We start from the raw sequence: 19,551 nt of genomic DNA, 5'->3' as shown, positions 1-19,551 counted from the left end.
TGTAGCTATGGCTTCTGCTACACTGCAGAATTAAACCAGTCTGACACTGCTTTATCTTTCATGGCTCCACCCTATGGAATCCTGGGATTTGTGGTTTGTTGTGTTGTGGCACCAAAGTGCTCTGATAGAGAAGGCTAAATATCTCACAAAACTACAAATCCCAGAATTCAACAGCATTGAGCCATGGCAGTTAAAGCATTATCAAACTATTGATTTTGCAGTGCAGATGCAACCACTGATGATAGAGCTCTATTATCACAGTCAGGACTGACTATCAAACCTACCTTTGTAGCCTGGCAGTGCCCCAAGATACTGCAGACAGGGACACTGGAAAACAAGATCAGGAATCCTCTTGGCCTTTACAAATTTGTAGCCTGCAGTTATGCATTCATATCTGCTACATATTCACCATACCTATGTAAGTCCTAGTTTAGGAGCGACATAGGGGCTGTGAAAGTTCCCCAAATCCCACTTAACAGTAAATAGCTGCTGGAATGAAGTGGGGTCCTTTCCCCTGTTGATTGAGAAATGGCTGCCTGATGATCCCACCCCCCTCTCACATGAATAATTCTCACCACAGAAATTTGACAGCAGTCCTGTAAAACCAGTTATGCTACTTTTCTCCAATAAAGGATGCATGCATGTCAAGATGATCACCTGACAATGGCTGAAAATATTCCAGTAATCTGGAAGCATGTTGTGCTCAGTACATATATGCAAGCAGTTGTACACGTCGTTCCTTCAAAAACACATCAGAGAGGGTGCTTCACATGATAAATGGCTGGTTATCATATCAACTCAGCCTATATGCACTTGCAATTCAAATCTCTATCTATCACTGCTCTCACAGTGAAGTGGCACTTAAAGTATATACAACATAGGAGCAGATGTTAAAAATTGCTTCTGCTAATGCATGAATTTGGATGACATGGGTTTAACAACAAACATAGCAAATCTATCATCTGTAGCACATATATAGTTTTGCAATAGACACTTATAAGAAATCCAGATGTTTACATTATATCAAAGCACATGCATAATCCAAACTCAAAAACAACTGCAGGAGCCAGAATTTCTATAGCATTCTTGGACAGAAAACACAATTCATTCACTCAGAAATCATGTGGAATATATTAGCAATACCCATCAGACAATAATAAACATATGCTCCTTATAAAAATTGTGAATGATGCTGCCTTCCAGAAGCAAATTGGAAGATGGTATTCAGTGAAGAGAATTCAGAAGGAGACAGTTCCAGCTCCCACATTCTCCCAGAGGAGATATATGAGGGACATCAAATGCTGCAGTGGAAGAAGTCACACTGCATGAGCACAAGTTCTCTCACACAATGGATTCTGTGCACAATGTATTTTTGCAACTATAAAACTGTATGTTAAAGATACTTCCTTACCTCATAGTTATACAGGTTATCATTTTCTTTGGGAAGACACATGTAGCGTTCAGTGTATATAGAATCTGGAAGTGGGAGAGAAAAGAGAGCAATGCTGTCAAACGCTCTTATTTTAAAGGTGAGGATTCTTCCTGTCACGTTTACCAAGTTAATGGATTCATTATTACATGAGGACAATCAGTGTACCATTTTACGAAAAAATAAATGTTCTTAGACAGCCACATTTAGACTCAAAGGTCTTTATCAGACTGGCAAAAAAGACAGGAGCATAGCGGCATCAATATCGCGCAATAATGTGAAGATTATCACACCACATTGCTCAACATTGCTATTATCCCATGATTATCCAGTGAACAATTCCCATGAATAAAAAGTGCTAGAATGCCTCTTTATTCATGGGATAACCATGTCATGTGATAATCTTCACATTCTTATGCAATACTGATGGGAGCAAGAGACTACAAGGGCCATCAATCCAACTCCCTGCCATGCAGGAAGATACAGTCAAAGTGTAGTACCTTACATTTCTCAGTGAAATTCATTTTGCTAGCCTTGGCTAAGCTCGCTAATCTGTCAAGGGCATTTTGAATTGTGATCCTATCCTCTGGGTAGCTAACTATTAATTTGGCATCATCTGCAAATTTAATAAGCATACCCCCTATTCCATCATCCAAGCCATTTATAAAGATGTTGAATATCACTGGACAGAACCTGTGGCACCCCACTGGTTATTTTTCTCCAGGATGAAGAGGAGCCAGTCAGTCAACCAATTACAAATCCACTTAAGGTTAGCATTGTCTGGCCCACATTTTACTAGCTTTTTTGCAAGGATATCATGGGGGAGGGGACTTGTGAAAGGTCTTTCTGAAATCAAGATATGCTACATCCATAACATTCCCTTTATATACCAAGCTCATGAATCCGCTTCTCAGTTAGTATTCCTGACTATGGAATCACTGCCAGTATTTACCAAAATTTCTGAAATCAGATTCTTACAGTCTAGAATGTGTGCCTCCCTTTTCTGCTGTATAACAAACTCCAGGAGAACATGGTCACTCCCACCTAAAGATCCTGTCACTTCCACCCCATTAACCAGGCCATCACTGTTGGTTAGGGTCTGATCTGAAATAGCTGTTCCCCTTTTTGACTCTTCCACCTTCTGGACAATGAAACTGTCTGCAAGGCAAATGAGAAGTGTTTTGGACTTTATATTCTTGACAGAGGTTGACAGCCAAAAAATATCTGGATCACTGAAATCTCCCATTACTACTGCACTTCTCCTTTTTGAATGCATCATCCAAGTCCTCAGTCTGGTTTAAAGTTCTGTAGTAGATATCCACAATGACATCCCTGTTGTTTCTCTCTCCCTTAATTGTGACATGGATGCTCCTAGGATTTAACACATGGATCTCTTCACAGGTTTAAATATTCTTGACATATACTACTTCTCCTCCTCCTTCTTTCCTGTATGGTCTATTTCTCTGAAATAGATTATACCCCTCTATTACTACATTCCAATAATGAAACTTATCCCATTAGGTTTCAGAATGCCTACTATATCTTTATTTGCTTTGGTGTGTTGAAAATTCAAGTTCATCTTGTTTATTTCCCAAGCTCTGTGCATTAGTTAGCAACCACAGGTCCCCCCCCCCCCTCCGGTGCTTATTTAAGATTTCCCTCCTTCCACTGTTGAGTCCTTGTACTATTTGCCCAGTTCTCTCTAAAAATTATGTCCCTTGATCTAAATTTTCAAAGCACTGGGCAAGGTGATATGCAGATTTCAGTTAGTATTGATGTGTGAAAGCAATAAAATGTTTAGTAACTGTAAATAAAACAGTAGTTGCACTGTGCCAATAATGGTGAGTGAATTATAGCAATATTAAGAAGAAAAGGGTACTTCCTTTAGTACGTTTTAAATACAATCCAGTATTAATACAATTCAGTATTTCCTGCATTTTCCCTCCCCATCATATTGTTAATTTTGTTCAATGTTGTTGTTGTTGTTGTATATTCTTGAAATGCACTGAATTTTAAAAAAAATGATAACATGATGTAAACAATTAGGACACACACTCAAGTTATCTGTTCTGAGGTCTAGTGACCTTCCCACTTCCAGCCCATTTTGATGGGCACATGTGGTCTTGAGCTGGCATTAATATTCCCAAACAATACAACACCAACCTTCATTCTATTTCCATTTTCATAGTTCTAGAAATTCCCACCCCCCTCAGACTTGGATCCAGTGGAGTCAAGAGACACTGCTGCTTGTGTAAGTAGGCTTTTGTGAATTCCTTTCCCCCTTGCAGCCCTTCTGCCCTCTTCTCTGGGCAGCAGGACCTTCTGGAACAGATTTCAAAGTGTGCAAGTGGACAAAACACAGTTGGGATCCAAGCCACTGAGTTGTAGTTGTTGTTGTTGGTTTGTGTGTGTGTGTGTTTTAAAGATTAATTTGAAGAAGTTCAGATGAGTGGTGATGAGGAATAGACCAAATATATTCAAAACAGAACATAAGCTCAGATAGCTAAGACAGGGTATAAGGTAGCTGTAACCATCCATTATGAAGCCAAGCCCTCCCTCCAGTCCATCTGCCTTGGTCCAGGCCTCAGAGGTAGAGAGGAACTGCTGGACCTCTTACCCTTTCCCTCCACCACTCCCTTCTCCTTTTGTGTCATGTCTTTTTAGATTGTAAGCCCGAGGGCAGGGAACTATCTAATTAAAAAGAGTGTATGTACAGCGCTGTGTAAATTTACAGTGTTTCATAAATAAAGGTTAATAATAATAATAATAATAATAATAATAATAATAATAATAATAATAATAATAATAATAGAGTTTCAGAGATAAAAGTCAATAGAGAAAGCTCTCCAGTCAGCGAGATACACTGTGTAAAAGATGGAGAAAGAATTCATCTTTCCCAACCAATATCCACTATTCTAAGGCTCAATTTATGAAACTAGTTACATGAACCAATCAATAAAGATTTATGCCCGTCTGCATTCCGCCCCAACGACATTCATGAAGAGGTAATGGATATCATCAAAACACAGTTTGCACTTTTGAATCCTGGCCTTCCTAACCTAATTTAACTCATAATCTTTCACTTCTATACTTTCCCAACAAGTACACTTCTTTGCTTCCATGCTTCTCCTACACTTTTATATTCCCGGCCTTAAGAAGAGCAGAAGACAGAAGTTTCCTCTTTCTGGCCAAGGATATTTTAGTGGACTAGTACAATTAGAATAATGACTTTTTTTTTGCAAGTACAGTGAATGGTGACTGGAACTTTCTGTAAATGTATCCTACAAGATCTGCAGTTAGTAGTCCTGCATAAATGAGACATAGTCTCTACATATTCAAAAATCCTATTGCAGCACTACACGAGTGCAAAGATAGCTAGGTTGCATGTGCAGTTCTTAGCACAGCCAGCTGTTCCACAAGCATGTGCACAGAAAGAGAGGCAGAGAGAGAGAGAGAGACTCTTCTCTGACTTTTGACTTGGTGGATATAGAGTTAATCAAGTATTTCACAATTGGTGCCCTATTGTGTAATTGGTTGTCCAACTGCAGGTCCAGCATAACTACACTGGTATATTTATATTATGCTAAATGAGTATATAGGATCAGAATCCCAATTCATCTGGCCATCTTAAATCAGGAGGTTATTCAGGCTTCTCAAGGTCTTAGCTTCCCTCTTCTTGCCATTTCCTGTCATAGAGCCATCTGTTTGCTGTTATACAACCACTTCAGTAGATGTGCCTTATTTAGGGGGGAAATTTCTGTTCTTTCACTATATTCTACTGAAGAGTTGTGTACAATTTGAAAGAGATCACTGGCTCACACACTCATGCTAATTTTGCAGATGGTTTTTGTATTGTTTCAAGAACCCCAAACAATAACCACAACAATAACAACAACTCTTTTGACAAAAACCAATGGTAGAAACCAGGTATATGCCATAGGAAGCCAATTCCCTAGCACTGAGCCAGGACAGTTAAAGTGGTCTCAAACTCTATTACTTCTGCAGTGTCTTTTGGACCTAAGTTGTAGGCAGAGTAAAAGATTTTTCACAAGAGCAAACACAGATTTGTGACTATGGGTGAAAAGAATTGCACAATGCTCAAATGATGGTGAGGATAGGAGGGATGTAGTGAGCCCTTAACGAAAATTAAAAGCCCTCTCAATGAAAAAATAACCTAAGACCCAAGGTCTTCCTTGGTGAAGGGAGTCAAGAGCTTCCCCCACACTTTGGTTCTTTTACATTGTCTATTAATTCCAGTTTTTGAAAAAGTAAGATATAAGAAGCAGGATCTTAAAAGCACCTTGAGGAGATTTTTAAAAGAAATCAAGCATATCAATATTAATTCTTTTTATTCAAGTTAATTATACAAGAGGGGATCAGCAACATGATTCAAATATTCCAGTTAAGAATTAAATTTGTGACCTCTCTCTCTTCAGAGCTCACTCTAAAGCAAAGGAAGTTAGTAGTAGTGTTAATGAATTTTTATGACATTCAGAAATGATCCCTCAACACTTTAGAACACATGGCACTTTTGAAGAATGCAAATGCAGACATTTGCATTATAGTAAAATTTCAAATATTAAGTAATTTTGTGCTTTTTAAAGGTTAAGCAGATTATTTTCCTTTTCACATCCAAGTTTTTCAGTGGAAAATATGATCCAGGGACACTGTGTAACGCCTCACATGAGTTCATGAAGGCAGACCAAATGGCAGTTTATTTGGGAAGGAGTATGAAATGAATATAACATTTCTTTTACATCGTAAACATGCTAAACACCTTCGCAATGCAAGAAAGATATAATATGTGAAAGTATGGTTTTGTAACACTTTGCAAAACAACTTTCCATTAAATACCTAGAAAGAATCACATACCATAATATTGCCAGCGTGACACAGGAGCAACAGCTATTCCACACTTGAACACTCCACTTCCTGATCCCAGCACCATGGATGACACATAGCCACCATATGACTAGGAAGAAAGACATGCTATCATTTAAATCAGACCTGTTGCTCTCTCAGTGTGTATGTGTGCATGTGAAAAAACGTTTCCCAAGTTTTTCCAATTTTGCCTGTGCTTCAGCTTGCATAGGAATGAATGACCACCTGTTCAGAAATTACTTTTGTGGTCAGCGAGTTACTGCACCATAACTCAGTTCCAAGCAATAACTTGAGGAGTTGTCCACAGGGTCTAATATAATGTCCTCGCCTGCTGTCATCATGACGAGCAGTCCTGACAATGCAGGGCCCAATTGCAATTTTTGGTGTAAACTGTCCAGATGACATCTGGCCAATTCAGCACCAAACCTGCCATATGTCCCCCTTAAACTGGGTTTAAATAACTCACATTTTGCTCCAGATCATCACAGAAAACCCAGAGCCCTCCGCTGCAATGTGGGGAGGCTGTTTACAATGTGTCCCACTGTGCCCTCTGACACCATGGCAGTGGTGGCAAGTCACTCACTCTGAGGCCAGAATAAGGTATCCAGCCGTGTGACTGATGCTGGGAGTCTTGTTCAGAGAACGACTTTTGTTGTGGCAGTTGTGTTGGGTGGTACAGCAGGACATGTGTGCAAACTGCCACCCCATGTTACAACAGAGAGACCCAGGTAACAGGGAACATCAAGGTAGCTCCAGGAAACCTCACCCATACATTTTGAGCAGGAGTGGTGGAGACTAAGGGCCACTTTAACCGTTTAGGAAAGTTTTGAGGGCCAGATAGACTCCATACAGACTCATGTCAGAATAGCTATTTAATCAATAACCATGTGCATTTGCAGTGTATCTTCCACTGCCAGCTCCCAGTGTTTAAAGGTACAGGTAGGAATTCCTTTCAGCCTCAACTGCACTGTTACCTAGGAGGTTGGTCACCAATTACTACTGGATTAGACTATAAATTAACCTCATATGTAAGTCGAGGGCAAGTTTTGGGACCAAAATTATGGATTTTGATATGACCTGTGGACAAGTCGAGGGTAAATCTTAGGGGTGTTTAATGAAAGATGTGAAGGATGAAGCAAAGGAAAACAATGCCAAAAAACTTACAAAATTCCAGCAGGCATAACTATTTGTGCTCATACTAAAGGCTGGATGGATGAGAGAATAGAAGGGGCTCAGTGCTCCTTGGACAGATTATACTCTTGCCTTTCAGCGCACATATATAATATATATATGAGTTAAAATACAGTATTACATTGACCTATGGATAGGTCGGCTCAGGCTTTTTGAGTCAATTTTTAACCGAAATTTTAGACACATATATATATATATATACACACACACACACACACACACACACACACACAAACACACATACACACACACACACACACACACATAGTATATCAAAAGATACTGGTTTCTATGGTTTTAGGCCTCATCCATCTCAGTCAGATTCTCCAGTCCAGTGACAGCAATATCCAAAGCATGTTTATTCAGTCATAAGCCACTCTGTTTAGTTCCAAGTCCCTTTCCCATTGCACAATTATAATACTTTGGTACCACTTTAACTGCAATGATTCAATCCTGTGGAATCCTGAAATTGGTAGTCTACAGAGGGGCATTTGGATATCTCAGCCTCTGGGGCATTTAACCAAACTACAAACCACAGGATTCCATAGGAGGCAGTCATAGCAGTTAAAATGGAATCATACTGCCATAACTGTGTATGTGAAAGAGCCCCCAATTATATTTTAACAACAGGTATAAGGGAATTGATCTCTCCTTCAGTGGCCATATTTCCTTCCGGGTCACTCCCAAGAACAGGCAAATGGCAGACCACTGCTTCCCAAGGCCTTTCCATCTTCTCCAAAATTTCTACCCCTGATGTCATAGCAATATTTCTATTCATACACAATAAAGCATAGAACAATTAAGCACTTGAGGGACTGCTGAGGGAGGGCAGGAAAAAACCAGAGATAAGAGATAGCGAGGTTTCCCTGCTCATTTTTCTCTACTGCTGAACAGGAAAGTCCAGTCTTATCTCTTACTAGTGAGATAATAATGTTGTTTTGCTCAGAGCCAAAGAAAAGCTGCACTTTCTTCCTTTGTTCTGGAAGAGAAGGTAAAATCAGAGAGGGAACACCAGTGAAGCTAAAATTCCCCAATCTCATTTCTCTCTAATTGCAGCCTAAGTACAATATTTCTCTTTAATCACTTAGCTTTGCCACTATGAGGAAGATTAATTTTAATACTTACCCAGCCCCAGATACCTATTCTTGTCTTATCAACAAAGCTCATTTCAGAAAATTTTCTAAGAAAAAACAGAAAATACACAGACTGTATACATGCTCAAGAAAATGCATGCCCCCATGAATCGTTTACAGTTCCTCACTCTGTGTTTGGGCCTAAATATCCTGAAGGCACCAGATCCCATCTGATCTGGGAAGCTAAGCAGGGTCAGCCCTGGTTAGTACTTGGTTGGGGGACTGCTGACAAGTATCATGTTCTGTAGGCTATATCTCAGAGGAAGGAATTGGCAAAACCACCTCTGAGTATTCCCTGCCTAAGAAAACCCTTTGAAATTCATGGGGTCACCATAAATTGACAGGTAACTTGAAGGCACAAACACACACACTTGTGCGGACACACAAAGCTTCCCAGAGGACAGGTTTGATAAAATATTTTTAAAATTTAATCTTTGGTACAACTTCCAATGAAAAAAGTCCTTTCCTAGTCATCTTTATTTTTCATGACACATTTGCTACAAAGGAATACTAGCACATAAAGGAGCAGGGGAAATACTGGAATACTTTAGCATATGCTTACTTAGTTGCCAAGATCTGATCTTCAATTTCATAGGTGCCCAGTCTTCGATATATTGCATGCATGATTTTGTCTCCTTGATATCCACTTCCTCTGCCATCAAAACTAGCCACAATAATCTCCTCTGTACTTGCCAGGTATGTAGCCCAATTGATCCGGTAGGCCGCATCAGCTTTCTGACTGCAGGGCCCTGCATATCTGTGGAGAGAATTTCAGGTGATTTTATGTATGGGATCTTATTTATTTATGCAGTTTGCCAGATTAAACAGGCAAATGTAGCTGGAACAGAAGAGTTCCAGAAAGGAGCCCTGGTGGTGCAGTGGTTAAATGTCGGTACTGCAGCATTCTAATACCCCAGATGACAGGATCAGAATTCAAAATGACCTTCACAGATTAGAAAACTGGGCTAAAACTAACAAAATGAATCTCAACAGGAAGTCTTATAACATACTACACTTGGTCAGTAAAAATGACATGCAGAGATATAGGATGGGTGACACCTGGCTTGACAGCAGTACATGCAAAAGGGATCTAGGAGTCTTAGGGGACTGTGTGTCAGCAATGTGATACACCAGCTAAGAAAGCCAATACAATCCTAAGGTTGGATCAATATGAATACAGTGTCTGCATCAAGGGAAGTATTAGTAGCATTACGTTCTGCTTTGGTCATCCCTTCAAATAGGTGCAGTCAGGCACCTTGTCGGCAGTGTTACAGCCCTCTTCTTTCAGGCCTTGCCTACTTCCCCTGCCAGACATCCCTGGCAATGTACAACACTAATGGAATGAGAGACAAGCAGTTCTTATTAAGTGCTGGACAATTCCTATGTTTTATTTCTGAAAATACAGTGCCCAGAATCAAAGTTGAACATAGCATTGTTGAAAACTGGATATGGCAGCCACTCAGTTCCTTATCTCCAACTGTGGACAACACAAGACAATGTTGTCCAGATGCAGGAGTATTGCCAAGAAGATCCAAGTGTTGATGAATGCCAGCAGCAATACCAGACAGGAGCAGCAAAGGCAGGGAGGCATATACTGTAATAGCAGTATATCAAGATGCCACTCAAGTATAGTGCCAGCCTTTTTCTCAAGTTTTGTGTCAACATGCTAGTGGTAGAAGTCATACCGGTATTTTCATGTTATCAGCCCATGCAACTGGCTGTTGAAGAGTACAATCATCTCCCAAAATGACAGATTCTCATAACCATATAATTCCCCAAAAGTTCTCCAAGAAAGTTTTCTTTTGCTATAATAAGGTCTCTGGGGAAAAATCATTCTTGCTTTCATTGCAGTATAACTGAGAAACCCTCAGGTTTGATTTTGTTCTCCACTCTACTTATTTATTTTTTGCTACTGAAATACACTCTTATTAAAACATCATGCCCACATTCATTTTTTTCATATGTTGTCCTAAAGCTACACGTCAAATTTCAGATAAATTAACAAGACATAACAAGAATAACTTTTGATGTTCAGAATATTAATAAGCAATGTCATTGTCCTTTATTGCCATTGCAATTTTAAGCAAAAATTAATAATCCCAGTGATAATTATGTAATATAATGAAGCTTAAAATACAAATTAAGAGAACTACAGAAAACCAAAACAATTACAACTATGTATGATGTATTATTACGTATGACAGCCAATTTCCAGCCAATACAGAATATTTGTGTCCTACGTAATATGAAACACAAATTTCTGTAATTTGCAATTAGAGGAAGATGGGTAATTAATGCAAATACATTAATATGTGCAGAGGAGTGTGAAGGAGGAAAGGATTCAGGAGCATATGTTCAGGGTCCAGCAAATATGTCTTGCTATGTTTCTGAATTGCTTTTGCAAGATAAGTAAGAACACTGCCATTGTTTATCTGCTAATTGTGCAACACATAAGGGTTACAAATTTCTAATCCTCGTTCTTCCTCTTTTACCTGTAATGTTTGGTCATTGTGTTCTAAGTTAATTGTTTCCATGCCACATTACAGCCTTGATCTAGAGATCATCTACTGATGTCAGTAGGAGAGTTTCAATTGATTTTAATAAGATGGTCTTTAATAAGCTGGACTGGTCTCAAGAGAACAAACAAACCAGCTGTTTTCAGAAAAATCCTGACTCCTTGCCCTCCAAGCTAATGAGCATCTCCTCATTACCCTTGCTTTCTAATGACAGCAGTGAATGCAAAAGAAAAATCAACACCTTCTGGGAAAGTCACATTTAAGAACTTAACTGAGGTTATTTCTTATTATTCTTTGGTGTTCACTGATTCTGCATACAATGTCTTCAAACAGTTCTTACCCTGCTTTCCCCCCACATATCGTTTGGAGTTTATAATGCAAACATAAACCTTACATTGGCTAAAATGACAATTCACAGTAAACTACTCTATCTCCATTTTCTATTACTATAATTTTACATTAATACAAACTGCTTGATGGCAACTCAATTATAATTTAAATCAAAATGGCTCCAGTCATTCATGGAGGCTGGTCAAACAAGAGAAAATGAGGCAAATAAGTGGGGAAGGAACAGAATCAAATTAAACTTTAAAAAACTCATCTCCAGTGGTTTTTTTGTGGGTTTTTCGGGCTATGTGGCCATATTCTGGCAGAGTTTCTTCCTGATGTTTCACCAACATCTGTGGCTGGCATCTTCAGAGAATGTTTGCCTGGAAAGGACTTGGCGATATATTTACTGTGTGACCTGGAAAGGCAGGACACACAATATATATAGCCAAGTCCTTTCCAGGCAAACATTCTCTGAAGATGCCAGCCACAGATGCTGGCGAAACGTCAGGAAGAAACTGCTAGACCCACAGCCCGAAAAACCCACAAAAAACTATGGATGCCAGCCATGAAAGCCTTCAACTTCTCATCTCCGGTATTTTTACCAGCCATGTTGGCTGAAGGACTCTGGGAGCTAGAGCCAAAAAGGTAACTTTTCCAAGCTCTGAGCTGGTATGTATTAGAAAGGGAGCTTCCATACAGCATGTACAGAACTTCAGGCACTCAATAAATAAATAACCAAGAATGGCCACTTACACGTCAATGAGCAGGGGGTATTTCTTTGATTCATCAAAATGAGGTGGCAAGATCATTTGATACCAGAAATCTGAAAACAAATACAGAAACTTATTACTGACACAACTAAATAACTAGTACATGAATGCGCTCCACTTGTGGACAAATCCTGAATCAAACTGAGTTGACTCAGGCAGACCCAAGAGATGTCCAAATCAAAGTGGGATTCCTTTGGAGCAGTTCACTTCTGGAGTCCTGATGATCTGTTAGAAATTTGGACCCAGAGTGATACTGTGTGCCTCTCAAACATTATGCATTTGGGTTGGAATTGTCATTTTGTGAGTGACACCTCTTCATTTCAATCACACTTAAGAATCCTTGTAAAACCAGACCCAGTGTTTTGGTGAAGGGAAATTTTACCAAAATTTTGCAAAATTCACTCAGTGCTCAGTGCTTTTCACTAGCTACATCTCCCAAGAGCAGCTATGTTAAAAAGAGTCTTTGTGGTCTCTGTGAGACCTGAAGGTATAGCAGCAAGTGCTTGCTTTGACAATTCTGGATGTCCATGTCCTTCTTCTGACACTATATGCACCACATCCACCATCAACTCCTTTCACCCATGTGGCTTTAGTGTCAACTGAGCAGAAAGCAGGACAGGCTTAAAATGTTTTCCATTCACTATAACATTCGGGCTGCCACAGCCATCCTTCTGAAAAAGGAATAAATTCATCCCCCTTTTTTGTTTTCTTATTTGGCAACTTCTACACTCTAGACACAGCCCTTACACACAGACCCCTGAACCTATTCACCTGAAAGATGTAAAGTTATCTGTGCCCACAGATTTCATTTAATTTGGCCAAGCAACAATAATAAGTCATTGGTGGTATTTATTATTTTTTAAAAAGCATGCTTCACAAAGCATCTAACTGTCAGAGTCTGTAATTCCCTCAGTGAGGTGGATATGTGATGCCTACAAATTTCATCCAGTTCTAGTAAATATGAGGAGAGGGGTGGGCAGGGAAACTAATAATAACAATAATAATAATAATAATAATAATAATAATAATAATAATAATAATTATTATTATTATTATTATTATTATTATTATTATTATTATTATATTCTGTCTTTTCCTTGCGGAATCAAGGCAGATTACAAAACAAAGGCATCAAAAATACAAAATACACCAACCATCAAAAACATCACAGACATATGATAACAATAAAGTAATTATACAAAAAATAAAAAACAATACAGAGTACAAGATCTGAAATGCATAGCACAATACATAGCATAATAATTTAAATGGCAATCCCCAGCACTTCCATGGCAGCACAATAACATAAAACAACATCACATGACATATAATCTATCATAACATAACATAATAGGCAATATAACAATTACCAACTCTCCCCCGACAACAAAATAACAAACAAGTACAGATTACATGCTTAAAATAGATATATTAACAGTAATCTCCCTCAGCCTGTTGCCATCTCTCTCCATAGTTAATACACTAATAATAATAACAACAACAACAACAAACATCCAGCCTAATAACCACTCTGGCTGATGATGTTCTCTGGGCTGGTTCAGCCAGGTGGGCTCAGGTGTTTCTGTGCCAGTGGGGTGATGGTCCTGGGCGCGGAGCCTGCATTTTAAAGGTGCAGCTCTCCTGGCCTCTCTCCTCCAGCTGTGCCAGTGCTTTCTAGTAGCATTCAATGGGAGGCATGAAGATCTTAGATTTCTTGGATTCAGGAAAAAAATGGATTGGGCAGCTCCTGCACCAGTCCGAGCCAAACTCTGCTTTTTTTCTGAATCACCAAATAGGGGTCCAAACCAAATTTTGTGAGTGACTCACATCCTTAAAATGTTTTTTCACTCAACTCAATTGTTGTGGCCTTCTTCCTCTTGTATAGTCACCATAGTAACATTCTGACCACTTAGGCTTGAATTTTGTGCACTCTTAACCCAGAGTAATCCTCAGCAAACCCAGTGGAATTTATTTCTCAGTAAAAAAAGCACAGGATTGTGCTATTAGTCTACTACTGTTAACAAGAGTCTCAACAACTGGCAGTTATTATATGGTGACACAAAAAAACTGATCTTTGGTCTTCTTGCTGACTACAGAATATATAAGCCTGGACTAGTCCGGGAAAACCAGTGGCTGGTGGTTCCCATCTCTGTGAATCAGTGAATTCACTCTGATTTTTAATCTGAATTGTAAAGCAGTGATTGAAGCTGCTAACCCCCTTTGAGTTTGAATTCAGCACCCTGGACAATTCCCTTGAAATTTGTGTAAAACTTGAAACAGATTCATCACACACTGATGGGCAAGGGGGGGGGGGGGCTTGTCTACACTGGCCAGAATACTATGGGCTGATCTTGGAATATTCTGGCCTCAGAGCTGTCATGAATTTCTCCCATTACCTCCACACTCCAGAGTGATGCTGCACAGCTGTCTACACACATCTCCCACTGTGCCACCTGGCACTACCACTGCTGGAGGTCGAAAATGAGTTTCAATCACATGGCTGGGCACCTTATCATGACCTACGTCGGAGTGGTTCATGCCAGGTGCAGTGCCACCGGATGGAACAGCAGGACATGAATGTAAACAGCCTCCCTGCATAACTGTGGAGTGTTCTGGATTTTCTTGCAAAATCTGGAACAAAAGGTGATGATTTTTAACCAGGAAAAGCACAAATTCTTTGCATAATTGGCCTCATGCCATGAAGATAGTTTACACTTGAATTGGGGATTTGGCCCTGTGTCATTTAGATATGTCAGGGTGGTAGTGGTGGGGCAATTTAATTGGCCTGTGTAGACATGCCCTTGGAAAGCACCAGAGCACTGGAAGGAAGTATATGCCAAAGCCACTCCCAATGAATTTTGGCGTAAGTGTGAAACCGAGCGTCCTGGCCAAGCTTAAACCTTTATTATGCCACAGTATAACTCATATTTAACTACTCTGTTGCTAACTGCATTTATTCAGGATATTACTGCTTCAGAAAAACAAAAATGAATGGCTTGCAAGCTGAAGAATGAAAAGGTGAAGTATGTGTGGGTGCTGCAGATAGGTGTCATGTGCAGACTAGCAGAACATGATGGGAAGTGTTGATCAGAGGAAGTAATGAGGCAAATCATGAATGGGAGTACAACACAAGAATAAGCCCCAAGAGATGTTTAAGTTAGCAGAACGTCAAGAAGCCTATTTCAGATTTCAGTACAGGTGGTGGGGCATACTGTCAAATGTGTACAATCAAGATGAAATGAAAGTCTTGGTACTTTAAGAGAATGAGGGATGGTTAGTTTTACATATATATGTAATGAGGCAAATCATGAATGGGATTGTAACATGAGAATAAGCCTGGGGGTTGACATTTTTATTACAGTATTTGGCAACTATTTTGCTGCATTGCTATTTACTTTTCTATTATTTTCTTTTCTTTGACGGGGGGGGGGGGCTTATGATTAATTAGAGATGGCATAAGACTCGACAAATATGTATCAAAATGCCTCTAAAATGCATGAAAATTTTCTCATAAAAGGTTACTTTTAAAGGTAACTTGTAACTGTAACCCATTAGACTAGCAAAGTGCTCTTGCTCCCACTTATTATGTTATTCTTGAAATGTAAATTCTTTATAGACTCTTGTAACCAAAAAAGGACAACCCTCTTATAAGTAGCAGTGTTGCTTGTGACTCTGTATTGTTGAAAGGTTACTGTAATGTGAAAATATGCTTAAATGCGCAGTGCTGTGTAGTAAACCAAAGGAATCTGTCTTACCTATTAGCTCCTAACTGGGAGAGGCAAAGCAACAGGAGAGAAAAAGATTAGATTGATATGAGCATAAAAGATGGAGGCCATTTTTACATTTCAAAATTTTCCTTCTTTTAGATTACATATTTTGGCATAGTAAAAATATTACTTCAGAAAGAAACACAAATATAGGGTGATGAAAAAAGAATGGTGTAAACTAACAGCTTTACTTTGGGGCTGTGGTGCACAGCGTCATGGGGCTCCTCTGGTGCAGCGCTGAAGGAGTGCCGAAAAGGCATGTCCACGGCCATCACACCCTTTGTAGGGTGCAAAAAAGAGTGGCTTTTTGCGGCTCCTTTTTGCACTCTGCAAAGACCAGATTGGGGCTGCAGCATGTGGAATGGCTGTAAAAGAGGCAGCCTCCACAGCCACTTTGCACCATTCTTTTTTAAACACCCTGTTTAAAAAAGGATACAGGAGGCAGAGCAAGGATATATAGGCAATGAATGTAGATAGAACAGAAACTTCAGACAGGGAAGTATGTGAAGGGAACTTGCAGCATCTTTGAGACTAACTGAAAGAAAGAAGTTGGTAGCATGAGCTTTTATAGACTTGAGCCTACTTCCTCAGATGTATGTCAGAAAAGCAAGTTAGGGCTGCACCTACACTGCAGAATTAATGCAGTTTGACTCTGCTTTAAATGTCATGGCTCAATGCTACAGAATTCTAGAATTTGTAGTTTTGTGAGATATTTAGTCTTCTCTGCCAGTGCTTTGGTACCACAACAAATTACAATTCCCAGGATTCCAAAAAAAGAAAAAAAAAGAAGAAAATGGAATCATGACAGATAAAGTGGTGTCAAATTCCATTAATTCTTCAGTGTGGAAGCATCCTAGAATGCATTAGAAGAAAAATGTGCTTCCTTTTAGAATTTGTTGGGCAATGAGCCTGACTAGATTCCCACACTACACTCTTATAGCACTTTAATTGCTGTGGTTGAGTCCTGTTGCATTCTGAGGTTTATAGTTGAATGAGGCCTAAGAGCTCTCTGGCTGAGAATTCTAAATGCCCCTCCTTAAACTGAAAATCCCAGAATAAAACAGGATCCAGCTAGAGCAGTTAAGGTGGAATTAGCAACACTATAAGAGTGTAGTGCGGTAATCTCCTGTGTGTTAAGATTCCATATGTCTCCTAGGAAGCAAGTCTGTCTGAATTCAACTGGGTACTCCAATGTAACAAGTATATATATCATACCAAACACATCACAGAAACATTTTGAAAGAACTGTCTGGAACCCCTTCTGCTCAGCAATGTTCTAGGCTTATAAACAGTGTGACAGTGGTAAGGGGGAAAGCAGGACCAATTGAGGCACAGGACATGTTAGTTACTTGCATTGATCAGGCAAAGGGGTAACTTCATCTCTGCAACAGAAATTCATCCATCCATCCATCTCAAAACTATGTGAAAGACTTATTTACAGTTTTATGAAAATCTAGGCAAGGAGTCTGCATACGCTTTGTGTGGTAAAGTAATAAAACAAAGAAATATCCATCAAAGATACAAATTCCAAGGTAATTACAACTCTTTTGCATTTTCCAGTTATGCTGAATTTGCTGGACCAGCATATATGGTATCTGAAAAAGCCTCTACCTTAAATTGAGCAAATACAGCACTGTTTTCCACTATCCATACATGGCAACTTGCTCAGAGCTCATTCTCTTGACCACTGAGCATAAGGTGGCTGCTTCAAGGATCATTGCACCTTGCATGTGGCAGGCTAACCAATTCACCTTCTCTTAGGCAGCAGGGTCAAGTATTACATTAAAGGAAGTCCCTTTCAATACTCTCACAAATTTGAACTTCACAAGAATATTCTGAATGTATATCTGTTCTATGGAAACAATATTTTAGAATCAGAGAATCATGGAGTTAGAAGAGACTGCCATGCAGGAATGCACAATTAAACATTCCTAACAAAGGGTCATCCAGTCTTTGTTTAAAATCTTCCAAAGAAGGAGACTCCATGACACTCCAAGGCAGTGTATTCCACTGTCAAACAGCTCTTACTGTCAGAAAGTTCTTCATGGGTTTAGATGGAATCTCTTTTCCTGTAGTTTGAATCCATAGCTCCATGTCCTGCTCTCTGGAGCAGCAGAAAACAGGTTTACTCAATCCTCAGTATGATACCCCTTCAAATATTTAAACATGGCTATCATGTCACCCCTTAATTTTCTCCTTTCCAGGCTAAACATACCAAGCTCCCTAAGCTGTTCCAAACAGGGCATGGTTTCCAGATCTTTTATCATTTTGGTTGTCCTCTTCTGGAAACATTCCACCTTGTCAATATCCCTCTTGAACTGTGGTCCCTGTACGTGGACACAGTATTACAGGTGAGGTCTCACCAAAACAGAAGGGAGTCATATTACTACTTCCCTCAATCTAGACACTATATGCCTATTGATGCAGCTTAGAATCACATTGGCTTTTTTAGCTGCTGCATCACACTGCTGACTCAAATTTTAAAGATTTTACTTTGTTCAGTTTTATTAAAAGCTATAGTTTGCTTGTAAACTTACTTTCTCCATGCAGTGGAATACTTTTTAGTATTTTAGAGGGCATCTGGATATCCTTCAGCAAATTTTCAAAGTCTGTATTGTTTTCCAGGACCTTTGAAACTACAAAGAAAGGGGAGTTGAGATTAACCTTTACTGAAAGAATGATGTTTAAAGTATAAGCCTAAACACAAAATTCTACAAAAATACAGTAGGCTTTCCACATTTGCTGGAGTTCAGTAGTTTATTCTGCCCCAATCTCCAAATTTTAAAAAAGGGGGTAGCAGAAAGGAAACAAAAAATATTAGATCTCATTTGTAGGTGCTATAGTGGAGCTGGTTTCTATTCACTTGGACCTTTCATATTCAAATGTCACCCCATTAGGTAGAAAGGGCCCACACATGATTGTCCAGAAGAATCAAAATGAAGAAAATGGCTCAAATATCAATACTATTTTATTTCACCTATCTTCTAGAGCGGGGCCCAAGGCTTCTTCCAGATAGAGTCAATTTAAAAAATCTTCACAATAAAATCTTAAAAACAATTAAAGTCACCACATAAATCATTTAAAAATATACAAAAGTTTTAAATAAAACACTCTAATAAGCAGTATCCCTGCTTACACATTAAAAGCCCACTTAAACAAAAAGGCCTTTGCCTGCCAGTGAAAGGAAAGCAGAGAAGGGGCCAACCTAGCCTTCTGTGGAAGGCAGTTCCAGAGTGTGGGAGTAGCCACTCAGAATAACAGATGTGTAAGCAGTCATTAGGGTGAGAGAGATGAGAATAGGGTGAAAGCCTCAGAAAAAGAACATGCAACTGGAGGAGATGTGGCATGCTTAAAATTGTTCGGCCTCCAATACAAAACCTAACTTCTCTGACACTGACACTTCCTTGTTATGGATTTGCTTTAAAATGAATCATACTGAAAATGAGATGTCACAACTCTCCATATGTTCCCTACTATGCTATGGAATAGAAAGCCAGCAGAGCTTGGAAAATTACTCTTTTGGACTACCCTTAG

At 39.3% G+C, this 19,551-nt stretch overlaps 1 protein-coding gene across 2 annotated transcripts in view; it reads right to left on the bottom strand.

The window, feature by feature from the left end:
* The window catches only part of DPP4 (dipeptidyl peptidase 4), a 67,379-nt gene that overhangs the window by 10,721 nt on the left and 37,107 nt on the right, over positions 1-19,551 (bottom strand). The window contains exons 18-23 of one of the 2 annotated variants that reach the window (XM_042463951.1): positions 18,555-18,653; positions 12,234-12,303; positions 9,197-9,391; positions 8,627-8,681; positions 6,302-6,401; positions 1,412-1,476 (exon numbers count right to left, since the gene is read on the bottom strand). In XM_042463951.1, coding sequence (XP_042319885.1) covers positions 1,412-1,476; positions 6,302-6,401; positions 8,627-8,681; positions 9,197-9,391; positions 12,234-12,303; positions 18,555-18,653 — 584 coding nt within the window. The remainder of the gene's footprint in view (positions 1-1,411; positions 1,477-6,301; positions 6,402-8,626; positions 8,682-9,196; positions 9,392-12,233; positions 12,304-18,554; positions 18,654-19,551) is intronic. The other variant, XR_006103575.1, reaches the window with a different exon arrangement.

This window comes from Sceloporus undulatus, chromosome 1 (assembly GCF_019175285.1).
Source record: "Sceloporus undulatus isolate JIND9_A2432 ecotype Alabama chromosome 1, SceUnd_v1.1, whole genome shotgun sequence".
NCBI classification, from domain to species: domain Eukaryota; kingdom Metazoa; phylum Chordata; class Lepidosauria; order Squamata; family Phrynosomatidae; genus Sceloporus; species Sceloporus undulatus.
The sequence above is the reverse complement of the archived record's forward strand: the minus strand, read 5'-3'. Positions and strand labels throughout refer to the sequence as shown.